Source organism: Larimichthys crocea, chromosome I (assembly GCF_000972845.2).
Source record: "Larimichthys crocea isolate SSNF chromosome I, L_crocea_2.0, whole genome shotgun sequence".
Taxonomy (NCBI): domain Eukaryota; kingdom Metazoa; phylum Chordata; class Actinopteri; family Sciaenidae; genus Larimichthys; species Larimichthys crocea.
Window position 1 is genome coordinate 13,088,654 of NC_040011.1, and position 19,589 is coordinate 13,108,242.

The 19,589-nt window shown below is 41.6% G+C and overlaps 1 protein-coding gene and 1 long non-coding RNA gene across 2 annotated transcripts in view; one reads left to right on the forward strand and one right to left on the reverse strand.

Moving 5' to 3' along the window:
• Window positions 1-8,166, forward strand: slc26a2 (solute carrier family 26 member 2). Its single transcript, XM_019255190.2, has 5 exons — window positions 1-127; window positions 1,374-1,999; window positions 2,080-2,370; window positions 3,012-3,460; window positions 5,441-8,166. Exons 2-5 carry the CDS (start codon window positions 1,388-1,390, stop codon window positions 6,243-6,245), a joined length of 2,157 nt encoding a protein of 718 aa, XP_019110735.2. The 5' UTR covers window positions 1-127; window positions 1,374-1,387; the 3' UTR covers window positions 6,246-8,166.
• The window catches only part of LOC113746937 (uncharacterized), a 25,083-nt gene continuing 8,836 nt past the window's right edge, over window positions 3,343-19,589 (reverse strand). Inside the window, exons 3-4 of the long non-coding RNA XR_003463240.1 lie at window positions 11,203-11,338; window positions 3,343-3,452 (exon numbers count right to left, since the gene is read on the reverse strand). This is a non-coding gene — a long non-coding RNA (uncharacterized LOC113746937). The remainder of the gene's footprint in view (window positions 3,453-11,202; window positions 11,339-19,589) is intronic.

Consider the following 19,589-nt stretch of genomic DNA (forward strand, 5'->3'; position numbering starts at 1 on the left):
CGGTCCACGTCATCACGCAGCACGCACAGCAGCAGTGTAAATGAATGTGAGGCGGAATGACAGTCCACCGTGTGAAACCTGACGAGAAGTTTAAAACTCCGTGAAACAGCGGCCGGTCCGAGCTCAGGTCAGTGATCTGTCTGTCTGTCAGTCTGTGCTTTGCTCTGTGTCTGTAGTTGTCTGTAGTTGTCTGTAGTTCACGTCGGTCTGCTCAAAGGTTCACCTGGTGTCCACGTTGACACTTTGTTTACAAAGGAGCCCATTGACAGAGGCAGTTAGAGACACAGGTAACTTTAGGTCACTTTATTAAATAATAATTAAACATCATCAACGAGCTGCTGCAGACTTTGTTTATCTGCTGCACTAAATAAAGTTTGTTTATACCAGAAATAACGTCTAAGTAGTCTGTAGGCATGACTGATAATCTCATTAACGCCATTAAGGTAACGAGATACTGTAACTGTAATCCTTTAAAATAACCACAAGTTACTCAGAAACTGTCAGTAAGCACTAAAAGTCTGTCACATGACAGTTTTGTTGCAGCATTTCAGTTAGTTTCAGTTCAGTTTCAACACTTTTACAATAATATTAATGTAATTTTTAATAAAAATAGACCAAATTCAGACTTACTGCTGCATTCACGTGTAAAAAAAGTAAATAAAGCAACATAACATATGTTAAATTCACTCTAGATAAAGTTTGGTCAGGTTTGTATATATATATATATATATATATATATATATATATAAAATAATAAATGTTTTAATAATTATTTATTTATTTAATAATAACTTAATTTATACTTTATAAATATATTATATATTTTTACTATATCACTCATGTTGCTACAAAGTTATCCATCTTTTCTCACACACACCGTCTCGGTCTCTGCAGGTCATGTGACTTTAGCCTCACGTTGCCCGTCAACGTCATCACGCAACATTACGTATGATGAATTGACTCTAGATAAAGTTTGGTCAGGTTTGTAGGGAGGTAATAACATATCCATATCTATGACTATGAGTTTATCGTTTTTCTGACATATGCTTAGTTTATTCTGGCTGGAAGATGATGATTACCAGTAAGTCCCTATTTGTCTTTCTGAGGTTCACTTATCTGTGTTGTGGTGCAATGTCAACATCACCTTCTAAAGAAATGTCAGGAATACGCATGTAAGGCGCACCCACATCCGCTGACCTGATATTTAATAGCTCACTCCACGCTGCTTCTGTCATTTGAGGCTGCTGCTGGAGTCTAAACGTTGGAATCTGCGTGATAAAAGCGGACGAGTTGGTTTCGCCTTTCTTCTTCGTTAAAAGTCATTGTTTTTCTGTTGGCCTAACCGAGATCTTTTTCCTGTCACGTCACCGCAGACGAGGGCTCGATCATGACTCACGGCGATGACTGCTGCACGACGGCAGAAGATGGAGTGGAGAGCGACCAGCAGCAGCAGCCTCTCATCCTGGAAAGATTGGAGAAGCAACAGGACAAGAACTGGAAATCCGTCGTGTCGCATCAGCTCAAGAAACGCTGCTCGTGCACGGCGGAGAGAGCCAAATCCAAAATACTGGGCTTCGCTCCGATTTTGAGATGGCTGCCACGCTACCAGCTCAGGGAATGGCTGCTCGGGGACGCCATGTCAGGACTTATTGTTGGTATCCTATTGGTCCCCCAGTCTATAGCCTACTCCTTACTGGCCAGTCAGGACCCAATATATGGGCTCTACACATCTTTCTTCTCATCCATCATCTATGCCATCTTAGGCACCTCCAGACACATTTCCGTGGGGATCTTCGGCGTGCTGTGCCTGCTTGTGGGTCAGGTTGTGGACAGGGAGTTGGCTTTGGCAGGATACCTCACAGAAAGCAGCGTCAGTAGTAACAGTAGTGGCATTCTGCTGGCAGGCCAGAGGAATGACAGTGTTGGGGTTGAATGTGACAGAAGCTGCTATGCGATCACAGTGGGCGCTACAGTTACCTTTACTGCTGGAGTTTACCAGGTAAGTGACTTTATTTTTCTCCATGTCTTCAGCTAAAGGCTTTAATTTGAGTTTTAAAACTGTTTATCTGTTTTTCTCAGGTGCTCATGGGCATTTTCCAGGTGGGCTTTGTGTCCGTCTACCTCTCCAACTCTCTCCTCAGTGGCTTCGCTACAGGAGCCTCCCTGACCATCCTCACTTCGCAGTTCAAGTACCTTCTGGGCCTGAAGATCCCCAGGCCTCAGGGCTGGTTCACTCTGTTCAAGACGTGGTACAGCCTGCTCAGCAATCTGGGAAACACCAACATCTGTGACCTGGTGACCAGTTTGGTGTGTTTGCTGGTACTGATACCTACCAAAGAGCTCAACGATCGCTTTAAAGGCAAGCTGAAGGTGAGTAGTGGACGCAGTGTGGATTGATTTTCAAATACAAGTTTAAATATTTGAATAAGGCTGGCAGTGAAAGTGCTGCCAGAAAGACAAAGTTCAGACAAAGCTGTTGGATGTCGAGTTAAACTGAACTGATTCCAGCTTAGAAAGTTAAGCTTAAGTCTGCACGCCAATGGGAAGTTTCCCTTTCTGTCATCACACGTCTTGGGAACAGGAACCCTCTGTCGAAAGATCTGAGCCACCGACCTAGAGGATTCATTGAGATGTTCATCTTATCTTCATGTCATATGACATCTGAAACATGTGATACTGTTAACTGTGAATCAGACAGAGCAGACTATTGTTTCATTTATGCTTCATGTTTTCTCTCTGGATTCGTGTTCAGCCTTAAAAACACAGTTTTCCGACTAGCTCAGCTGAATGCGGCACTGGCAAATGTATAACTGCGACCCACATATGACCATATCTATGCATTAAAGTCTGGTCTGAAGTATAAAAGTATAAACTGTCTGTTGTTTTACATGGTTTATGTGCCAAACGAGCCCATGATGTCCTAAAAAAGGTCACCATAGACAGAATAAAGTCTTCCCCTCTTTACATCTGTTACTCAACATGTTGTGTCCTTGTTTCTTTTCCTTACCCAGGCTCCGATTCCCTTTGAACTCTTCGTGGTGATAATCGCGACACTGGCTTCTCATTTCGGCCACTTCAACACCGACTACGGGTCGGGCGTGGCTGGTGACATCCCCACAGGCTTCCTCCCTCCTCAGATGCCCATGTGGACGCTGATCCCCAACGTGGCTGTCGACGCTTTCTCCATCGCCATCGTGGGGTTCGCCATCACCGTCTCGCTGTCGGAGATGTTTGCCAAGAAGCACGGCTACACGGTGGACGCCAACCAGGAGATGTACGCCATCGGCTTCTGCAACATCCTGCCGTCGTTCTTCCGCTGCTTCACCACCAGTGCTGCGCTGACTAAGACCCTCGTCAAGGAGTCCACGGGGTGCCAGACTCAGGTTTCGGGGCTGGTCAGCGCTCTCGTCCTGCTGCTGGTCCTGCTCGTTATCGCACCGCTCTTCTATTCCCTTCAAAAGTAAGTAAGACTTTAATTAGCAGCATGTTTAAGAATCTTCCTAAATTTTAGGAGGTATTAAGTTCATTATGATTGCTGAAATCATGACTTGCTTTTATCAACAGACTAATGAATTATCTTCTTGGTATCTGGTAACATTTGCAAGGTTACAGTTGAAACCATATAAGACACACAGAATGCTCACAAAGCAGAAAAGCCATGTGCAGGACATGCACATTGAGTAAGTGTAGGGTAAAGAGAAACCTCCAAGCTGTAACCTCCTAAAAATAGTACGTACGTCTGCAAAAGCTAGTCAGGGCAGTCTCGCCTGCTTGACCCGCCCCACTGATATCAGTCAGGCTGTTATTAGTGGCAGTAAGAGCGCACATCACCAGCCACAGGGCATTTACATTTTGGTTCTGAGCAAAGACATGATGTTCAACCCCGGTACCTTTAGTAGATTAAAGGGCAGTCCGGTGTCAACCCTTTAGTTGGTGGGCACTACAGAACTGCACGGTGGTGCAGAGTTAGTTGTTAGTAAGGTGTCTTCACGGTAAGTTTGTGAAATACGATGCAGGGAAGTTAAACACAGAGCCAGTCATTTCCCTTTGTGATATAATCATGTCCCTGACAACTGAAGCTCATCACATCCGTATTCTAGGCAGTTAACAGCTGCTACAGTTAATAATGAAGCAGAAGAGTGAAGCTTTGTTTTGCTCTGTTATAGTTACTACGGTGTGCCGTTAACACTTCCTGTTCCCATTTCAAATTCAAACCCTGATCGTGTTTCTGTGCACAGAAACCGTTTGTGTCTTAACGAGGCGTTTTATTGTGAAAAACATTTGTAGGAATGTATTGGTGGAAAACTCCACTCACTGTTTTCCACTCGGGAGTGGCCGAGTCACACGCGATAATATCAAAGCAAATGTTTACGTCCGCCCAACCCCAGTAGATTCTACGTTAACTTAAATCTAAAAGTCAGCTTGGGGATATTAAAATGCTAAAAATGTTTGAGTACCACTGAATACAGTAAAGGCTGATCCACTTTAGGTTCACGCTTTCTAATGCCTTTGTGTTGAGTTTTACGATTCAGCGATTTTCTTTGTCGTTTATCGTGGTGCTTAAAGACTTGCTCGCAGTTCTTATCTTGTTCACCATGAAAAGTGGGTAGCAGCTTTAGACAAACACAGATAACCTATGGCTGTAGTTCAGGGTTAACGCTGACACAACTGCGAGTTCAAGATCTTCAGGCAGCAACGTTTCACTGGAGGTTCAGATTAATATAAAAGCTTTATTTCTAAAGTGATAAAGAGAAATGTGAATTAATAAAGTTTTTGCCAGCTAGAGAATTAACAGAGCTTTTCGTCTACCGGGCGCTGCTTAAAGTCTGTGCGAGCTTTTGATCACAGTCTATGGATTGTGATTGTAGTGGGTATTGATTTCGCCTTTGTGTGCTGGAACCCATAAACAAACATCCTCACAGCTTCAATGATCATATGGAATGTCTTGATCAATAATGTCACACATCTGAGTGCAGATTACGTTTCGTCTTTGTTCCTTATCTCTTTTATCGCCCCCACCTCTCTCTTTATTTCTGTAGCTTCTTCATCTCTCGAGCTGATTTTGTCTGTTCCTCTCCAAATCTCAACCTTTGTCCGCTCCTCTCCACATCTCAACCTTTGTCCGTAACATGAAAAACTGCTCCAGTGTTCAAGGATTACATTGGCAGTTTAAAAGCTGACAGATCGCATTCAAATGCTGCGAGTCAGTTTTACATTTTCAGACTGGAAATATGAAGTGAGGACCTGCAGTCAGTATTTCTGACAATAGGATCACGTTCAGCGACCGGACAAGTTCAAACGGAGCCACCGATTGCTAAGAAGCCCGTCCATGTCTGTCAGTCTTTACCAGAAATGCGTAAATATGTGGAAGCGATCTTTCTTCCATGAACACCACTACGTAAAGCTCCTAACCTCTCGTTTTCTTCCTTGTCCTTCCCAGATGTGTTTTAGCCGTCATCATCGTGGTTAACCTTCGCGGAGCTTTACGAAAGTTCACCGAAATTCCCCACATGTGGCGCGCCAACCGTATCGACGCCTCCATCTGGCTGATCACCATGGCCACATCTGCGCTGGTCAACACAGAGCTAGGTCTCCTCGTGGGGGTTTTAGTTTCGGCTTTCTGCGTCCTGGGCCGAACCCAACAAGCCCAGGTCCTGGAGCTCGGCCGGGCTACAACCAGAGAGCATTATGAGGACCTGTCGTCCTACCGGGGCCTTGGAACACATCCAGGAGTGGCTGTTTTTAGATATGGCGCTCCAATCTATTATGCCAACCAGAGCTTGTTCAAAAAATCTCTCTACAGGTGTGTAGGACTTGATCCTGTGAAGGAGAAAGCCTACCGTATTAAGTTCAACAAGAAGAACAAGAAGCAGGGAAAGAACACAAATATGAAGTCGGAGGAGAAGGAGGCTGCAGGTAAAGCGGACGAGGTCGAAGCTGGTGTGACTGCAACCTTCATGAACTCTTCCTGTAGCTTACGCAGCTTGGTGATCGACTGCAGCACCATCTTGTTTGTAGATACCGCTGGAGTGAACGCTCTTAAAGAGGTCCGTAAAGATTACGGAGAACTGGGGATCAAAGTCGTCCTGGCCCAGTGTAGTGCCTCGGTACTGGACGATCTGGAAAGAGGGGGATATTACCCCGGAGATGAAGAAAACAGAGTCATATTCTTCACCATCGCAGACGCCGTCCACTACCTGCAAAGCCTCCCCACTCCTAACGGAGATTATGACGGCAAATGCTAAAAAATATGTCCAAATATGTGTTTACATGTTTACATCTCGCATAATACAAAAGAAAAGTTGCCTTCTGTATGTGCCTTAAAGTCCTTCCTGCACCTATACTTCATAACTAAAGTGCTACGAGCATTTAATACATTGTCCTTATAGAAACGAAGCCAAAGTACATAGAACACCCACCAATATTAGACTAGACTGATGTATATGAAATGAATTAGTTTGGTTAGCTTTGTTGGGACAAAAAGAAATGCTGCTTTGAGGAAGACTTCCGAATGAAGTTTCAGTTTTTAGATCTCCTCAGAGTTCTTCCTCTTAAGTTAAATGTGTACAGTTTATTCCCCACGTGCTGATTTTAAAATATCACCAGACTGTGCCTGAACATGAATGCGTTGTTACAAATAGCCGTTAATGACAGTGACAATGGAGGGAAAAGTGTATTTTTTTCCTGTGGGAAAGACTCGTCCATGTTTACAAAGCCATAAAGTAGTAAATGATTGTTTAAATACAAATGAATGGGAGGCGCTGATGGGTGAGAATGCTGAAGCAGACAATAGTTTTCTGTTTGCCTTTACTGTACAAATGTACACTGTGAATGTTTTCATATCAGGTCCTTGGACGTACGAATGTCAGTCACCTTTTAATGTTACAACTGGACTTTCTTGTTCTTCCAGAGAGCACCATTTAGACAATCAACCCCAACCCCAATCTTTTTGTTACCTTGAGGTGAAGTTTCCTCAGTTATTTAAAGAGAACTAAGGTCATGTTTTCAGAGCACTGGATGTAGTTTGTTCTTAATCTGTTTGCTGAGGGCGACAACATTACTGACGTAGCTTTAGTCTCTGTTACAGTGCTGTAGCTTGGTAAATACACCAACTGATGAATAAGGGGCAAAGTTTAAGTTACAAAAACCTGCACTGGACGCCGTGTGAGTCCGTTTTGTTGGTTTGAACGAGTTGTGCCAGTCAAACTTTAAACTAGCTCATTTCTTTGTATGTAAGAGAATGGCTCATCAAACTATAAGCCAGTTTTTATTGCCATTTAAATTATCAAAGGGCCATTCATTTTTAGAGTTTCTTTTCTTTTTCCCGATGTAAATACACAGTCACAAGAGGCTGAATCAGTTTGTCTTAGTCGAGGGTCGTGAAGTTTTAATTTGAATTTTCTCTTTAACACACAAACATAAAGGAAGCATGACACCATGACATTCATGTGTCGCTGTAACCAAACCGGCCACATTAAACTACTTAGTAGCATTATTTACATAGCACTTAGAACATTGTTACAAAGTTCACGTTAATGAAGTAGTGACTTGTAACGCTACTGTATGAGTTTAAAACAAAACGATCACAGCTTTTTTGTATTAATCAGCAGTTTTTTTGTTTTTTAAACCAAAAATGAACTGAACACACGAGTAAAAGTTCATTTTCTTTACTCATCACTTCTTCTTCCTGTTTGTCACACTTTGCCTGAACAGCTCATCCTCCTACAAGACAAGGACAAGTGTCACAGTATCAAGTAAAACTCACACTTACTGGTTGGAGCATTACAAAGTTCAGTTATCCCATAATTAAGAATGTTTAATTGTAATATACTCACATATATCAAACATATATGCAAAAAATGCAAAATATGAGAGTTTATTTTCTGTTTGAATACATTTAAATATATGCTGAACATGTGCCTTAATATGCACTATATAAATTGTGGACAAGGATACAGTATGTGCTTAAAAAAGTGTCTTTGTGGTTGAACACACAACTGTCTGTTTTATTGAATTTATATTTATAGTTCATTGTAATTGTCAGCACCGCGTCTATGCACAAATATTATGTATCCAAAGTGTACTGTTACATGAATCAGTTTAACCGTCACCATCTAAACGCAGCTCTGTGTATTGACACAACACGTCTGTCATTTTTTTAAACTTTAAGAATGTTGTTCTGTCCGGGCTTGTACTTTCTATACAAACATACAAACTCCACCCTCATAAATAACCGCCTGTACAATCCAGAAGCTCAGGGGATCAGAGAAACTGCCACCACACATAGAACGTCCAAGTTTGTGTTTCTGATTTAACTGCTCCATAACACGGGTATGAAATGTTCTGATAGCACCCGGTTTAAACAAATAGTTTGGGCTGTAATGCTTCAATCGAGACTGAAACTTGACAGTTTTTGTTGTGTTGTAAACTTGAAATGTTAAAGAGTTGTTTGTTACGCAGGACCTGGGTTTGCAGTGTATAAAATGTTATCTTTTCTATAATATTCTTGCTGATATAAAATGGTAGTGTTGTATATTTATAGCTGCTTTTATAGAGATCCATGATACAGAGAGCATATAAAGAGGAAATGTGGCTGTTTTACTGCAGGAAAGAAACATTGTGAAAATGCACTGTGTAGCATGTCAACTCCTGAAGTGACGCACAGTTCTTCTAAAATGTAGAAGGTCCTGTTGTGTCGAAGTGTTCGGACTAGGATTTAAGTCCAGTTACCTGTTAGAAAACATTATATATTGCTTTAAACGAAGAGATAAGACTTTATTTATGATGTGCTGATAATCAAGGGAAAACTAGACGTTTGACAGTTTGTGTACTTGTTGCTTTTGATTTAGTAAAATGCTTCCAAACAGATCGTGTCAGTGTCTTTTCTTTCCTCAGGCCTTATCACATCTCTAAAACAAACCGCACTCAGCACACATAAATACTGGACTTAAGTGTCCGTTTTAATCTTCAGTTGTGTACATTTAATCTTGTGTTACAGCTGCTTATCTCAGTGTGTTGACATGTTTTGAGGAGGGAAAATTCCTCAGTTTTTAATCTCAACGCTGACAAAGTGTTTAATAAATTGAACCTGACGTGTTTTATTAGCCCATTGAATTCCAAACCACTTCCTCACCAATGTCCTGGAATATTTATTGCACTTCTGCCGTTCTGCACCTGTTTTGCAGGATGTTTAAATAATCTTTAAGTTAACTTCAGTTAGTGAAGAAACTACAAATCTCGCCATGTATCTACAGTTCATTAAAAACCGGTCAGTGGTGTTCTGCCTCTGAAACACGGGGACATGACGAACCTTCTCTCAGGTTAGTTTAAAACACAATGTCCTCGTGTTCTGACCCTTTGCCTCTCATTAAGACTTCCCCCTGATGACAAATTACAAAGGACAACGGGACTCCAGATAAAAGTTGACGCAGGTTTCGAGGTAAACGAGAATCCTCAAGGGTTCAGTCGATAGTTGAGTCTGGGTCTCCAAGACTACCGATGTCAACCGTCTGCCCTGCTCCGATGCAAGGTCATGAACCTTCTCATGAGAACTACAACATCCAGAGGGATTTATTCAAACTCACTTCCTTCCTCTGCTTCTCTTACAGCTTGTTTCTTTCACTTAACGACTTTTCAGTGAAATTAAGTCTGGCACTTTATTAGGACGTAGCTTTCAAGAAACAAACCCAAGTCGAGTATTATCAGATCAAGCTACGTCACATCAATGTGTGCAGACAAAATAATTGGATCACAACACCTCAGGCTGTGGGAACTGCTGTGCTGGCGAGAATAAATGTTTTTATTCACTCATTCTTGGAAAATGCCCAACAGTTTCCTAAGGGTTTGAAAAAATAAGATTTCTACCCACACAGTAAGGCATGAAGTCACACCTGTGTGTGAATTTACAAAAGGCTCCTGTCCAGGGTTCCCACACCTTCTTAAACATCAAATTCAAGGACCTTGCAGGCAAAATATCCTCAAATTCAAGGACCCAACGAGGCACAGTTTAGACGATTTACCAATGTTCAGTAAAAGGATGTCAAAGGAACTTCAATTTCTATGCAACCAGAAAATAAGAATTCAAGAACACAAGCTTTAAAGTATTTTCAAGGACCCGCCTGTCACTGCTGTTCTCAGCAACTTTACACAACAGCAGACCCAAGAGGACCTAACAATAAGTGTCAGTTTAAAAACTTTGGATGTGACATTTTCTGACAATCATGACAGTTCGTGACTAATTGGATCAGAAAAGTCAGAAACTCGTGACAAAGCTTCAGACGGGATCTCAAACATTCTCCGGTGTTTCACCCCAATATAACTCAACTTAGGTTCTGGTTGCTTAGAAAAAGCTCATGAAACTGCACTTCATGACGATATATGACATTAAAACTGGTGTAGTCTTTTATAATGGACGAAACAAGTGGCCAAAATCCAATATTTGATTAAACACTCCTTAATATTAGACTACACCAACTGTTCTTTGTTGCTTTATGTATGTAATATCAATCTGTCTCTCTGCAAACTTCTGAAGGAGATAAGAGTTTATAGATTATAAGTTATTGGCTTGCTCTCTCCTTCTACCTCCCCTTCATTCGCCTCATCTTCAGCTCTCACTGAGAGAACTACAAAAGGAAAAATGGCCTCTGCACTTACCCACATGGTTAAATGCTAAAAAGATGAATCACTGAGTGTTTAGGACATTTAGTGTTTGTTATCTTCTGTGTGTGTAGAGAAATGTTTGAAACTGTAACCAGACATTTGGAGCGGTGCAATTTAACAGAAAGAATGAAAGAAGGAAGAACACCACCACATAAATAAACTTGTTTAGGGTGGTGACATTAAAGGCAGTGACTTTATTTTGCCACCCGAGGGCAGCATTGACCAGGAAACTGGGAAGAATCTGGCAAAGAATAACGTGACATGCGGTGACAATATATCTACTTAAATACTTTCACATTCTGGTAATCCTGTCATTATTAAACATTTTATGTAACATTAATGTTTCTATAAATTTCACTCTCCACAGGGAACGCCTGTTTCCTGTGACACCTTTAAACTGTTATAGGTTCTGATCTCTTGTCACAGATTTGATCCTGCTTCTGGTCTTGATTTGTTACCTTGAGCCTTATTATTAGTCAGTGTGTTCAACCCTTTGGGTGCCACATACCATACATACATACAGAAAATCTAAACTGGACTTACCGGGAAGAAAGACTTCAGGAGGTAGTGATGAAAAGCTGCAGAATTCAGGAACTCCTTATCAGTCGGTTTCACCTCATTTCCAAACTCCGGTCCAGTTCACTTCAAGTCGGGGGAGCCTTATCCAAACAGGCTGATGCTGAAAACAGAGTAAATAAAGTTTCATTTCAGACCAGAGACCAATAAAAGATGTCGATTTTTCTCAGAAGGTTTAGAGATGTAGGATTCTTGAGATGAAATAAATAAAGTTATTTAAAAGACCTGTAGAACTTCTGGAGTCACCTCTCTGAAGTCTAGTTAACGGCCTCTGTGTGTGTAACCTGCACATTTAATCAGGTAAAAGATGTGAAGACACCGTTTATCTGCAGAGAGGTGAGGATAGCAGAGGTGATTATGGTCTCTTTCACAGCTTGTTGCCTCTCACAAATTACTTTTACTCTGGAATGGCACCTGTGTTGGTTGTGGTACATGAGAAAAAAAAGGATGAGAGCAAAATAACACACTCACTCCCAGTCTTTTTTTTTTATTATCGCTAAATCCCAAGCTGAATTACTCGATCGAAAAATGTGAAAATGGAGATGGGAACAAGCGGCTCCTGCTCTGAAGGTGATGTAAGAATTATTCCAATGTGATCCAAAGTTCATCTGCAACCATCTTCAACATGAGGCCTGCGTATTTCACCTTGTTAATGCAGATGACACACAGTGAAGAGGCATGAGCTGGAATAAATCCTCGGATTCAAGGATTTAACTTTAGTACATGTACCAGGTAAGCTACCGAGACTCCCCGTGGGGAGAGAGAGAGATGAGGAAGGGTATGAGGGGCACGGGAATCAAAAAGGTCCCTGACCAGATTCAAACTCCTGGATCACTGGTTCCCAAGCACAAGAAGGGGTGAGCCAACTTCTCACACAGGGTCGCGAGGCCACCTTGAGGGGTATGAGAAAACTTCTGTATCTTAACATTTCGTTAATATCTTTGAAGAAAACTAAATGAAACTGTTATTTCCACTGACTTAGAAGTTAAACGAAATGAAATGTCGTCTCTCTCATTCCCACTGCATGCCCGGTCTTGTGCTATTTAAGTTTGTGCTCCAGGTACGATAACCTGCATTAAGCACTTAACGCTTTAAGTCACGGGCACCATGTCACAGTTAGTTTCTTGATGGACAGTAAAGTAACCTGCTGCAAAGAGTGTTAGTGTTTGTACCACATGTGTTTTGGGCCACTGGTAAAAGGAGCTTCTCTGGCCCTTGACATGGGGGAATACAGACGGGGAAAGAAAGAGGTGGTGTGCCAGAACCGGAGCTAGGCAAGGGGGTAATGTAACCAGGCTCAGGAGGCTCTATGGACATGATGGCAGAGGCAAAAAGACTGAAGAGGACATTGATAGAAGAAGCTAAAAAGTGTCCGAGGACACTGGACAAAACGGTTTATCATCTGTTGTTATTGTTATTGCATGAAATATCATCAGTTTACTCAATGACAATCTTTTACACCCAAGGCTAAGAGTGTTCCTAAACCTGTGGGAAGTCATTTTAGAAGCCAGACCTGATCCTGAACTACAGAAGAGGAAGATCAAAAAACATTTCTTCTCGTTATGATGGGTCCCTCTGAGAAGACGTTTTATCATTTAGCTACAAGGACTAGTTGTTTTTCCCTGCTCTCTGCTGTGACACTGTGAGGTCAAGTGTTCCCAACAACACCACTCTCTGCTGTATGTGTTCGATTTGTTGATATTTGCAATGAGGACAAAAACCGCTTCGTCCCATGTGTGTCATAATTTTACACTCCCTTCATGTCTTTGTTTGCTTTTCCATAGACCGGGACAGTGGGAGGGAGGACACGGGGGAAAAGATGGATAAAGAACTTGTCATCCAGAGGGATATTTGTTTCAAGACGTCAAAATCTCTCTCTCATGTTCTGTGAAAGGACTTTTCTATATTTCACTGAGGTTTCAACAGAGAAGCCAACGGGCCTTTTATGTTTGCTGTCGCGGTTTTATCACAATCTCGCATCAGCTCCACTTAGTTTCTCCCTCGGATCTAATCTTTTTCTCAGATACAGCTGATGGATCTGAAACATCTGTACTCCACCAAAGAAAAGCTGTGTCCAGTGACACATCGGTGAATAAAAATGTGGATGACCACCATTTTATATAGAGATCACTTCACAAAAACTCCATCAGGATGAGTTTTAGTTGTACAGGTAGTTTTCCCGATAAAGAAAGAATTCACGCTCGAGTTAAACCAGCAGTGGAAAATAAAGAGGTTAGAGGTTCTCACAGAACGACAGCTATATGCAAAAAACTGTTACAGTCCGGTTTGACCTGACCGAAGCACCAGACAGATGGGTTTGGTTTCACAGCATCAGCACAATCCACATGGTGTCAGACGGGGTAAGAAAAGCTGTCAGTCAGAGAGGTGCACAGTGAAGTGCAAACAGTGCGTCATCCCAAATGGGTCAAATTCCAACGTGCCAAATATGATAATGTTTTGAATTTGTGTCATAACCAACCCTGAACACAGTCTTTCCCACTACTGCACTGTGAGCTGTCACCAAATGTAGAAAAGTTGTTCCAATGACACCTGAGCTTAGGGGTGTAACTGATAATCATAACTCAAGAGCAGAAGCATCATCTTGCTGCAGTTGCTGTTGTACAGCGGAGGTTCTTCCCTCACAAATCATCTTTGGTCCACCTCAGACACCGGCTGCAGGGAGCACTATAAAGCACTGATATAAAGAATTAAAAGTGGAGGTGTAAGATTACCGACAGGCACGGGAAGACATGGACAATTTTCATTTAATTGACACCCTGAGAGTCCAATTTCCTGCAATACAGAGCCTTCAATCATGACCAGTAAAGCTGCTCTATCATTATAAATCTCAGGTTACGTTGCACCATTACATTTTGATTGTGTTTTGTACCTTTAGCAGTGAGTGTCGGGTACAAACACATGTTCTGACATGACACACCAGTAAATACACAGAAACTGACAGAAAGAGGAGGTCATAATAAACACTCCGACACCTTTGGCTCCTGACTTTTATCTCACATTTATCTCATTCAGCACCAAAAAAAAAAAATATATCAAAAATTGTCATAGATTTGATAGATTGCACCATCGATTTGCATTTTCCATGTGAGGATGAGGTCGTTTTGTGTGAGGATGACAAACGTTTTTTCTGAGACTGAGTAACTTTTAGGCGACTCTGATGCCTTTTCATTTGAGTCTGACACCTAAGTCTGAGATCTGGGGATGTCCTAAAATGAGCACCGTAAGGAGGTCATAATAAATACTCCGACACCTTTGGCTCCTGACATTTATCTCATTCAGCAACAAAAAAAAATCCAAAATTGTCATAGATTTGACAGACTGCACCATAGATTTGCATTTTCCCTTACATGATGCATGAGCGTAAACACAGACAGTATTTCTATCAGTGCCTGTGTTCGAGCATCGCTCTGATCTCCACAACTTGACCACTCTTTATGCAGTGTGCCATCATAAATGAAGACAATCTCCCAGCAATTAACAGCCAACTAGGAGGTGTCCATTCTACACAACATTAATTCCAAGCCACGACTGGATTGGTTAAAGTGGCCTGCGGGGAGGTGGAAGGTCCGCTCAGTACCGCATCGAGCAGATGGCGTGGAGGAGACAGAGGGCTGATAAACGCACACTTACATACATGCACAAGTGACACATGAGCAGGCGCATGCACTCTCACATGCATAATGACCCCCTCTAAGCCCCACACCAGACTGGATTAGTGGACCAACTGGGGACTCTCAGACAGACGCGTGCACGTTATGAGTTCACCACCAGAGGCTGTGACCACATATCAGCCAGAGAATGACCGTCGGATGGGGAGTGAGAGCTGGCTTGGCTCTGGGACGACATTCAGAGGCAGCGAGACGGCTGGGTGCATACGCAAGATCTGCACCCAGGGAACATGTTATGCTAGTTCATCAGAAGTAGCACCTAACTCCTGCAGGTATCCATGGAGATGGGACCAGAAAATGCTAAAAGAAAAGTGCCAACAGAAAGTATGTGATAGTGAAGACAACCACCTTTGTCCTCCTGTGAGGAAGCATCAAAACACCCATGGGTCTTTCACTGCTGTAGATGCTACATGTACAATTATTCATGAGCTCTTCGTTATCTCTGTGGACTAGAAGGCCTGAATGTTTGTTAAACCGGATTATGTTAGCAGAGGTGTTTCTAACAACATCCATAAACCTGGCTTGAAGACCGCACCGTATCGTAAAACACTTCAACCATATAAAATCTCCTGAATGTGCAGCGGGAAGGTGAACCTCTTAGGAGACAGGTTCAGGGGAGATGGATCCATAATTCACAAATATATATTATATATATGGTCCCTTGTGTGTCTCTTAGTCAGTTCAATTTGTTCGGGTAACAACTGAAGCTCAGAGAGAAACTACATACATCATGTACATTTTTATCTTAACACTGCCAGACTGTTTTTTCAATGAGCCAATACAGACACCACTGAATGCCTTTATTACTCGAATGATTGACGATTGTAACGATTGAGTTAATTATAGTATTAAGGTTGTTGTAATTAAGCGGCATTGAAGAATACCACTATAATTTCCTCTATAATTACTTAAATAATTGTCTGGAAATCAAAAGCAAGAGTAGTACTTCATACAGTTGAGTGTGTTTGAGGTGATCTTTGGGTAGTTCCACTTGGGTTGTGGTCTAGAGAAGGCGTGGACATCTCAGCATCGCTGTTGATAATGTGCATTCAGGTTGCCTCTGTTGGCAGCTGTTTTTTACTTTTCATACAATTGTAAAACTGTCTCTCCCTCTTTTTATTCTCTGTGCTAAATGTTTCACACGGCTGAATCACAGATTGCAATTACACATCGATTTATTTCAAGGCTGCAAAATGAGTCAAATTGAGCGCGGGGGATAATATTAACGACAAACCCATCAGATTCACAGAACAACCCACAAGACTACAGAAGAGAAACAGAAATGTTAACAAAAGAAAATAATGCTGTAATATTAAAACAAAGCATGGAGCTGGTTGTTGCTCTTCCTGCTCAATAATTAAATATACGAGCAAATAACTCCAGCGATGCAAAACTATGATCTTCATCTCCTCATATGGCTCGCCATTATCTAAAACTAATGCCTGTTTAATGAACAAAGGCTCCTCGTAAATGTCCAGTCTCCGTCTTCCAATAAAAGACACGGGTGATGAGAAATACAGCAGTCGTCCATCTCCTCTGTCCAACATCGGCCTGCTCTTTACCCTTGTTTCAATTTCCAAGAGAAAATGTTTATTGTTATCAAGTCCTTATGATAGATTCCAACATGGCACTGATGCGATCATGCTAAGGGAATCCGCAGCAACATTTGCTTTAATAAATTTAGACCTTTGTGTAATCACGTTACTTCCATCTTCCTTTAACTGAGAATCTTTGCAACAGACAAGTCCTAACACATTCAAACTTCCCTTCCTGAAATCTACCTAGGTGCTTGATGGATACAGTATTTTATTGTAAGCAGCTTTGAAAGTTTCCTCTCCTGGGTGCCATCTGCCCACCTACTTTAACAGATAACACCTACTGCAATTTCTTGAGTTTTTCCCCGGCTGTTACTCATCTCTGACAAAGGTTTTAAAGAGTCAAGGTTTCTCCCTCATGCAAATCTGCTCTGCGGGTCCTGGTTTCCATGGAGCCCCCCACCATTAGCACAATCTATCATACTGTTCCAGCTGCTTCTTTAACACGTTATCCATTACTAACCCGGGCCAAACTCACATGCACAACCAACACCGCTGCCGGGATAATTGGTCCCCCCTCCCGTACACGCCAACCTTGAGACCTCAGAAATAGAGAAGACCAGAAGAGGGCAATGAAAAACAGGAGGGGGCAAATTGAAAGTATGATTGTTGCAGAGCTAAACAATACAGCCACTGTGCACCTCAATATCACAGGGCATCACACACCAGCTCCATCACCACCTTACCCTGTTGTCCTCTGAGTGCAGGTACAGAGCACTGAGGTACAGAAAGAAAAGTTGAATCCCTGCAGCTGTAAGCCTGAACTGCCCTGAGTTTGTACCATTGTCTGCCGTTTGTGTCACTGTAGTGGCAAAGTCTAAAGTCAAAACCAGAGAAAGAGAAATAAAGAGCTGACAAAGTGACACAGATGTTTCTTCCTTCTGTTTTTGATGAATACATTTTTCCTACTTTGCCACAAGCTAAGATAAACTCCCAGTTCGTTTGCACTTAATGTAACCTTGACAAAATTAAAATTAAACAACTAAAAAGGTCTGCAGAGCACAACCTGCATAAAACATTATGACATTTTGGGCAGGGCACATCTTAAAGTGCTAAATGTCAAACACCCAACCGCAGGGAGGGAGCAGTAATAAATTATTAGATTGTAAGGACAGAGGGTGTCACTCTGAGGTAAATGTATTTTGTGACTTTGGGCTATACAAATACAATTTGTTTTGATTTGATTAAATTATGCAAATTATAGAAAGCGGCCTTACCATATCAGTACAGCATTAATTGTGTTAAATTCTGTTGTTTTGGCCGGGTCATTTAGATTTTAAAGGACCGTGATGTTATTAATGTTAGTGATATTGAGCATCATCAACAAATTACATTTCCGTGTAACATATACGCTGCAAGCAATGACAGTTTATTAACTGGTGGGAAATTTTCCTTTCTACAAACTCTGCTTGCATCGCACAGAGCGGATCCACCAACATCGGTCTGCGTGGAATCACATCGCCAGCGAGGACACAAAGTAAATCACTGCTGTAGAAATGTGCACATGGGTGGAAGAGAGATTACAAACAAGACAAAGATAAAGAAGAAGAGGGGAATAAGAGCAGCTTGAGAACCAGTTGTGATAATGGACAAAGAAGAGAGGTGAGCTGGTGACCTTTTAGCAAGCAGCTAATTACTTGTCTGAAAAGTACACAAAGCAGTCTGATGGACCGTCTGACCAAGAACAAGACACACAACACTGACGTTCTTATTAAAATACTAAAAACACAGTTCACAAATGTAACAATAGATATTAGGATTTGTTTCCGCTTTGACTACAGATATTAACATGCAAAAAGTAGTGTTTAATTTTAGATTTTGGTAAACTCTTTGCTACATTTGCTAGGATTCAAGGATTCAAGGAGTTTATTTGTCATTTCAACACGTTAAACATGGGATGGAATGAAATTAGTTTCCCTGGTCCCAGAGCAGCCAAATGTCAAAGTATAAAATAGAATAGAAATGTAAGTATAAAAAAAAAACAATATAAAATATGTAAATTTAAGCAAAGTATATAAAATAAAATAAATGTAGGGGTCTAAACAGTAAACAACAGTATGTACAGTACTGTACAGTAATGATATGGCAACAGCACAGCAGTCCTGTGCCAACATTTAAAGTGCCACTTTAAATGTGGCTACAGTTTTCACTCTTTAAACCTGAGAAAACACGCTGTAATTACAGTGGCACCTCCTTCTGCACTAAAAGTCTTGAAAGGAGAAAAGTGGAAACCATCAAGCTCCGAGTGGAATGACTCATTATTTGCAGTGCGTATCACTCCCCTCTCCCCTCATCACTGGGTGTTTTTTTGCTTTCTCAGCTCGGCAGGGAAGTGCATTTACCAGACGTCCCATTTCATATCACAAAATGAAAAATAGGTTTTACTAGGGGAGCGGCACGGTTCCAAACATCTGAACACATCAATTTTTTTTTTCTGGCAAAAAGGCGTGAAGGCTCATCCAACATGGGCAGATCTTCAGCTGCGGCGAATGCCTGGAGGGCGACTTAAGTGTTTCTTTTCTTTTTGTTTGACTCCCTATCTGCAATCTGAATCAATGACTGCCAGCAAAAAAGCTTCTTCCTCCATCATTACGTTGGAGCCGGTGTGTGCAACTGCTAAAAATCCAAACGGTGAACATAAAAACTTAACAAGCTGCTTCTGCAAGAATGGAAAAAGGAGAAGTTTTTTATTGTCGGAGTAAAGAGCAGCTGTCGAACCCGTTACCACCAATAGTACGAGATTTTATGGTGTGTTTTGTTCAGCCATTGTCCTGAATGACTCGAACAGGTCCTGAGTAAGGACTCTTCAGCACAGGAGCATCGCTTTCAATACAGCACAAAACTGCTTCTTTCTACTTGAGTTGTTAAAATAGTCATCCGTCTGGTGAAAACGGAGCATTTAAGCCGCACAGTGACTTTGTTCAATATCCCTAAGAATGTATAATCCAGTCTGAAGGAGTCATTTTTGTTAATCATGGACCTGCTACAGGCGATGCCTTAAAATGTAGCACATGATTTTTTTGTCCCCAAGGTTTTGGACTAAATCGACGCCACTTTTCACAGAGTGGTA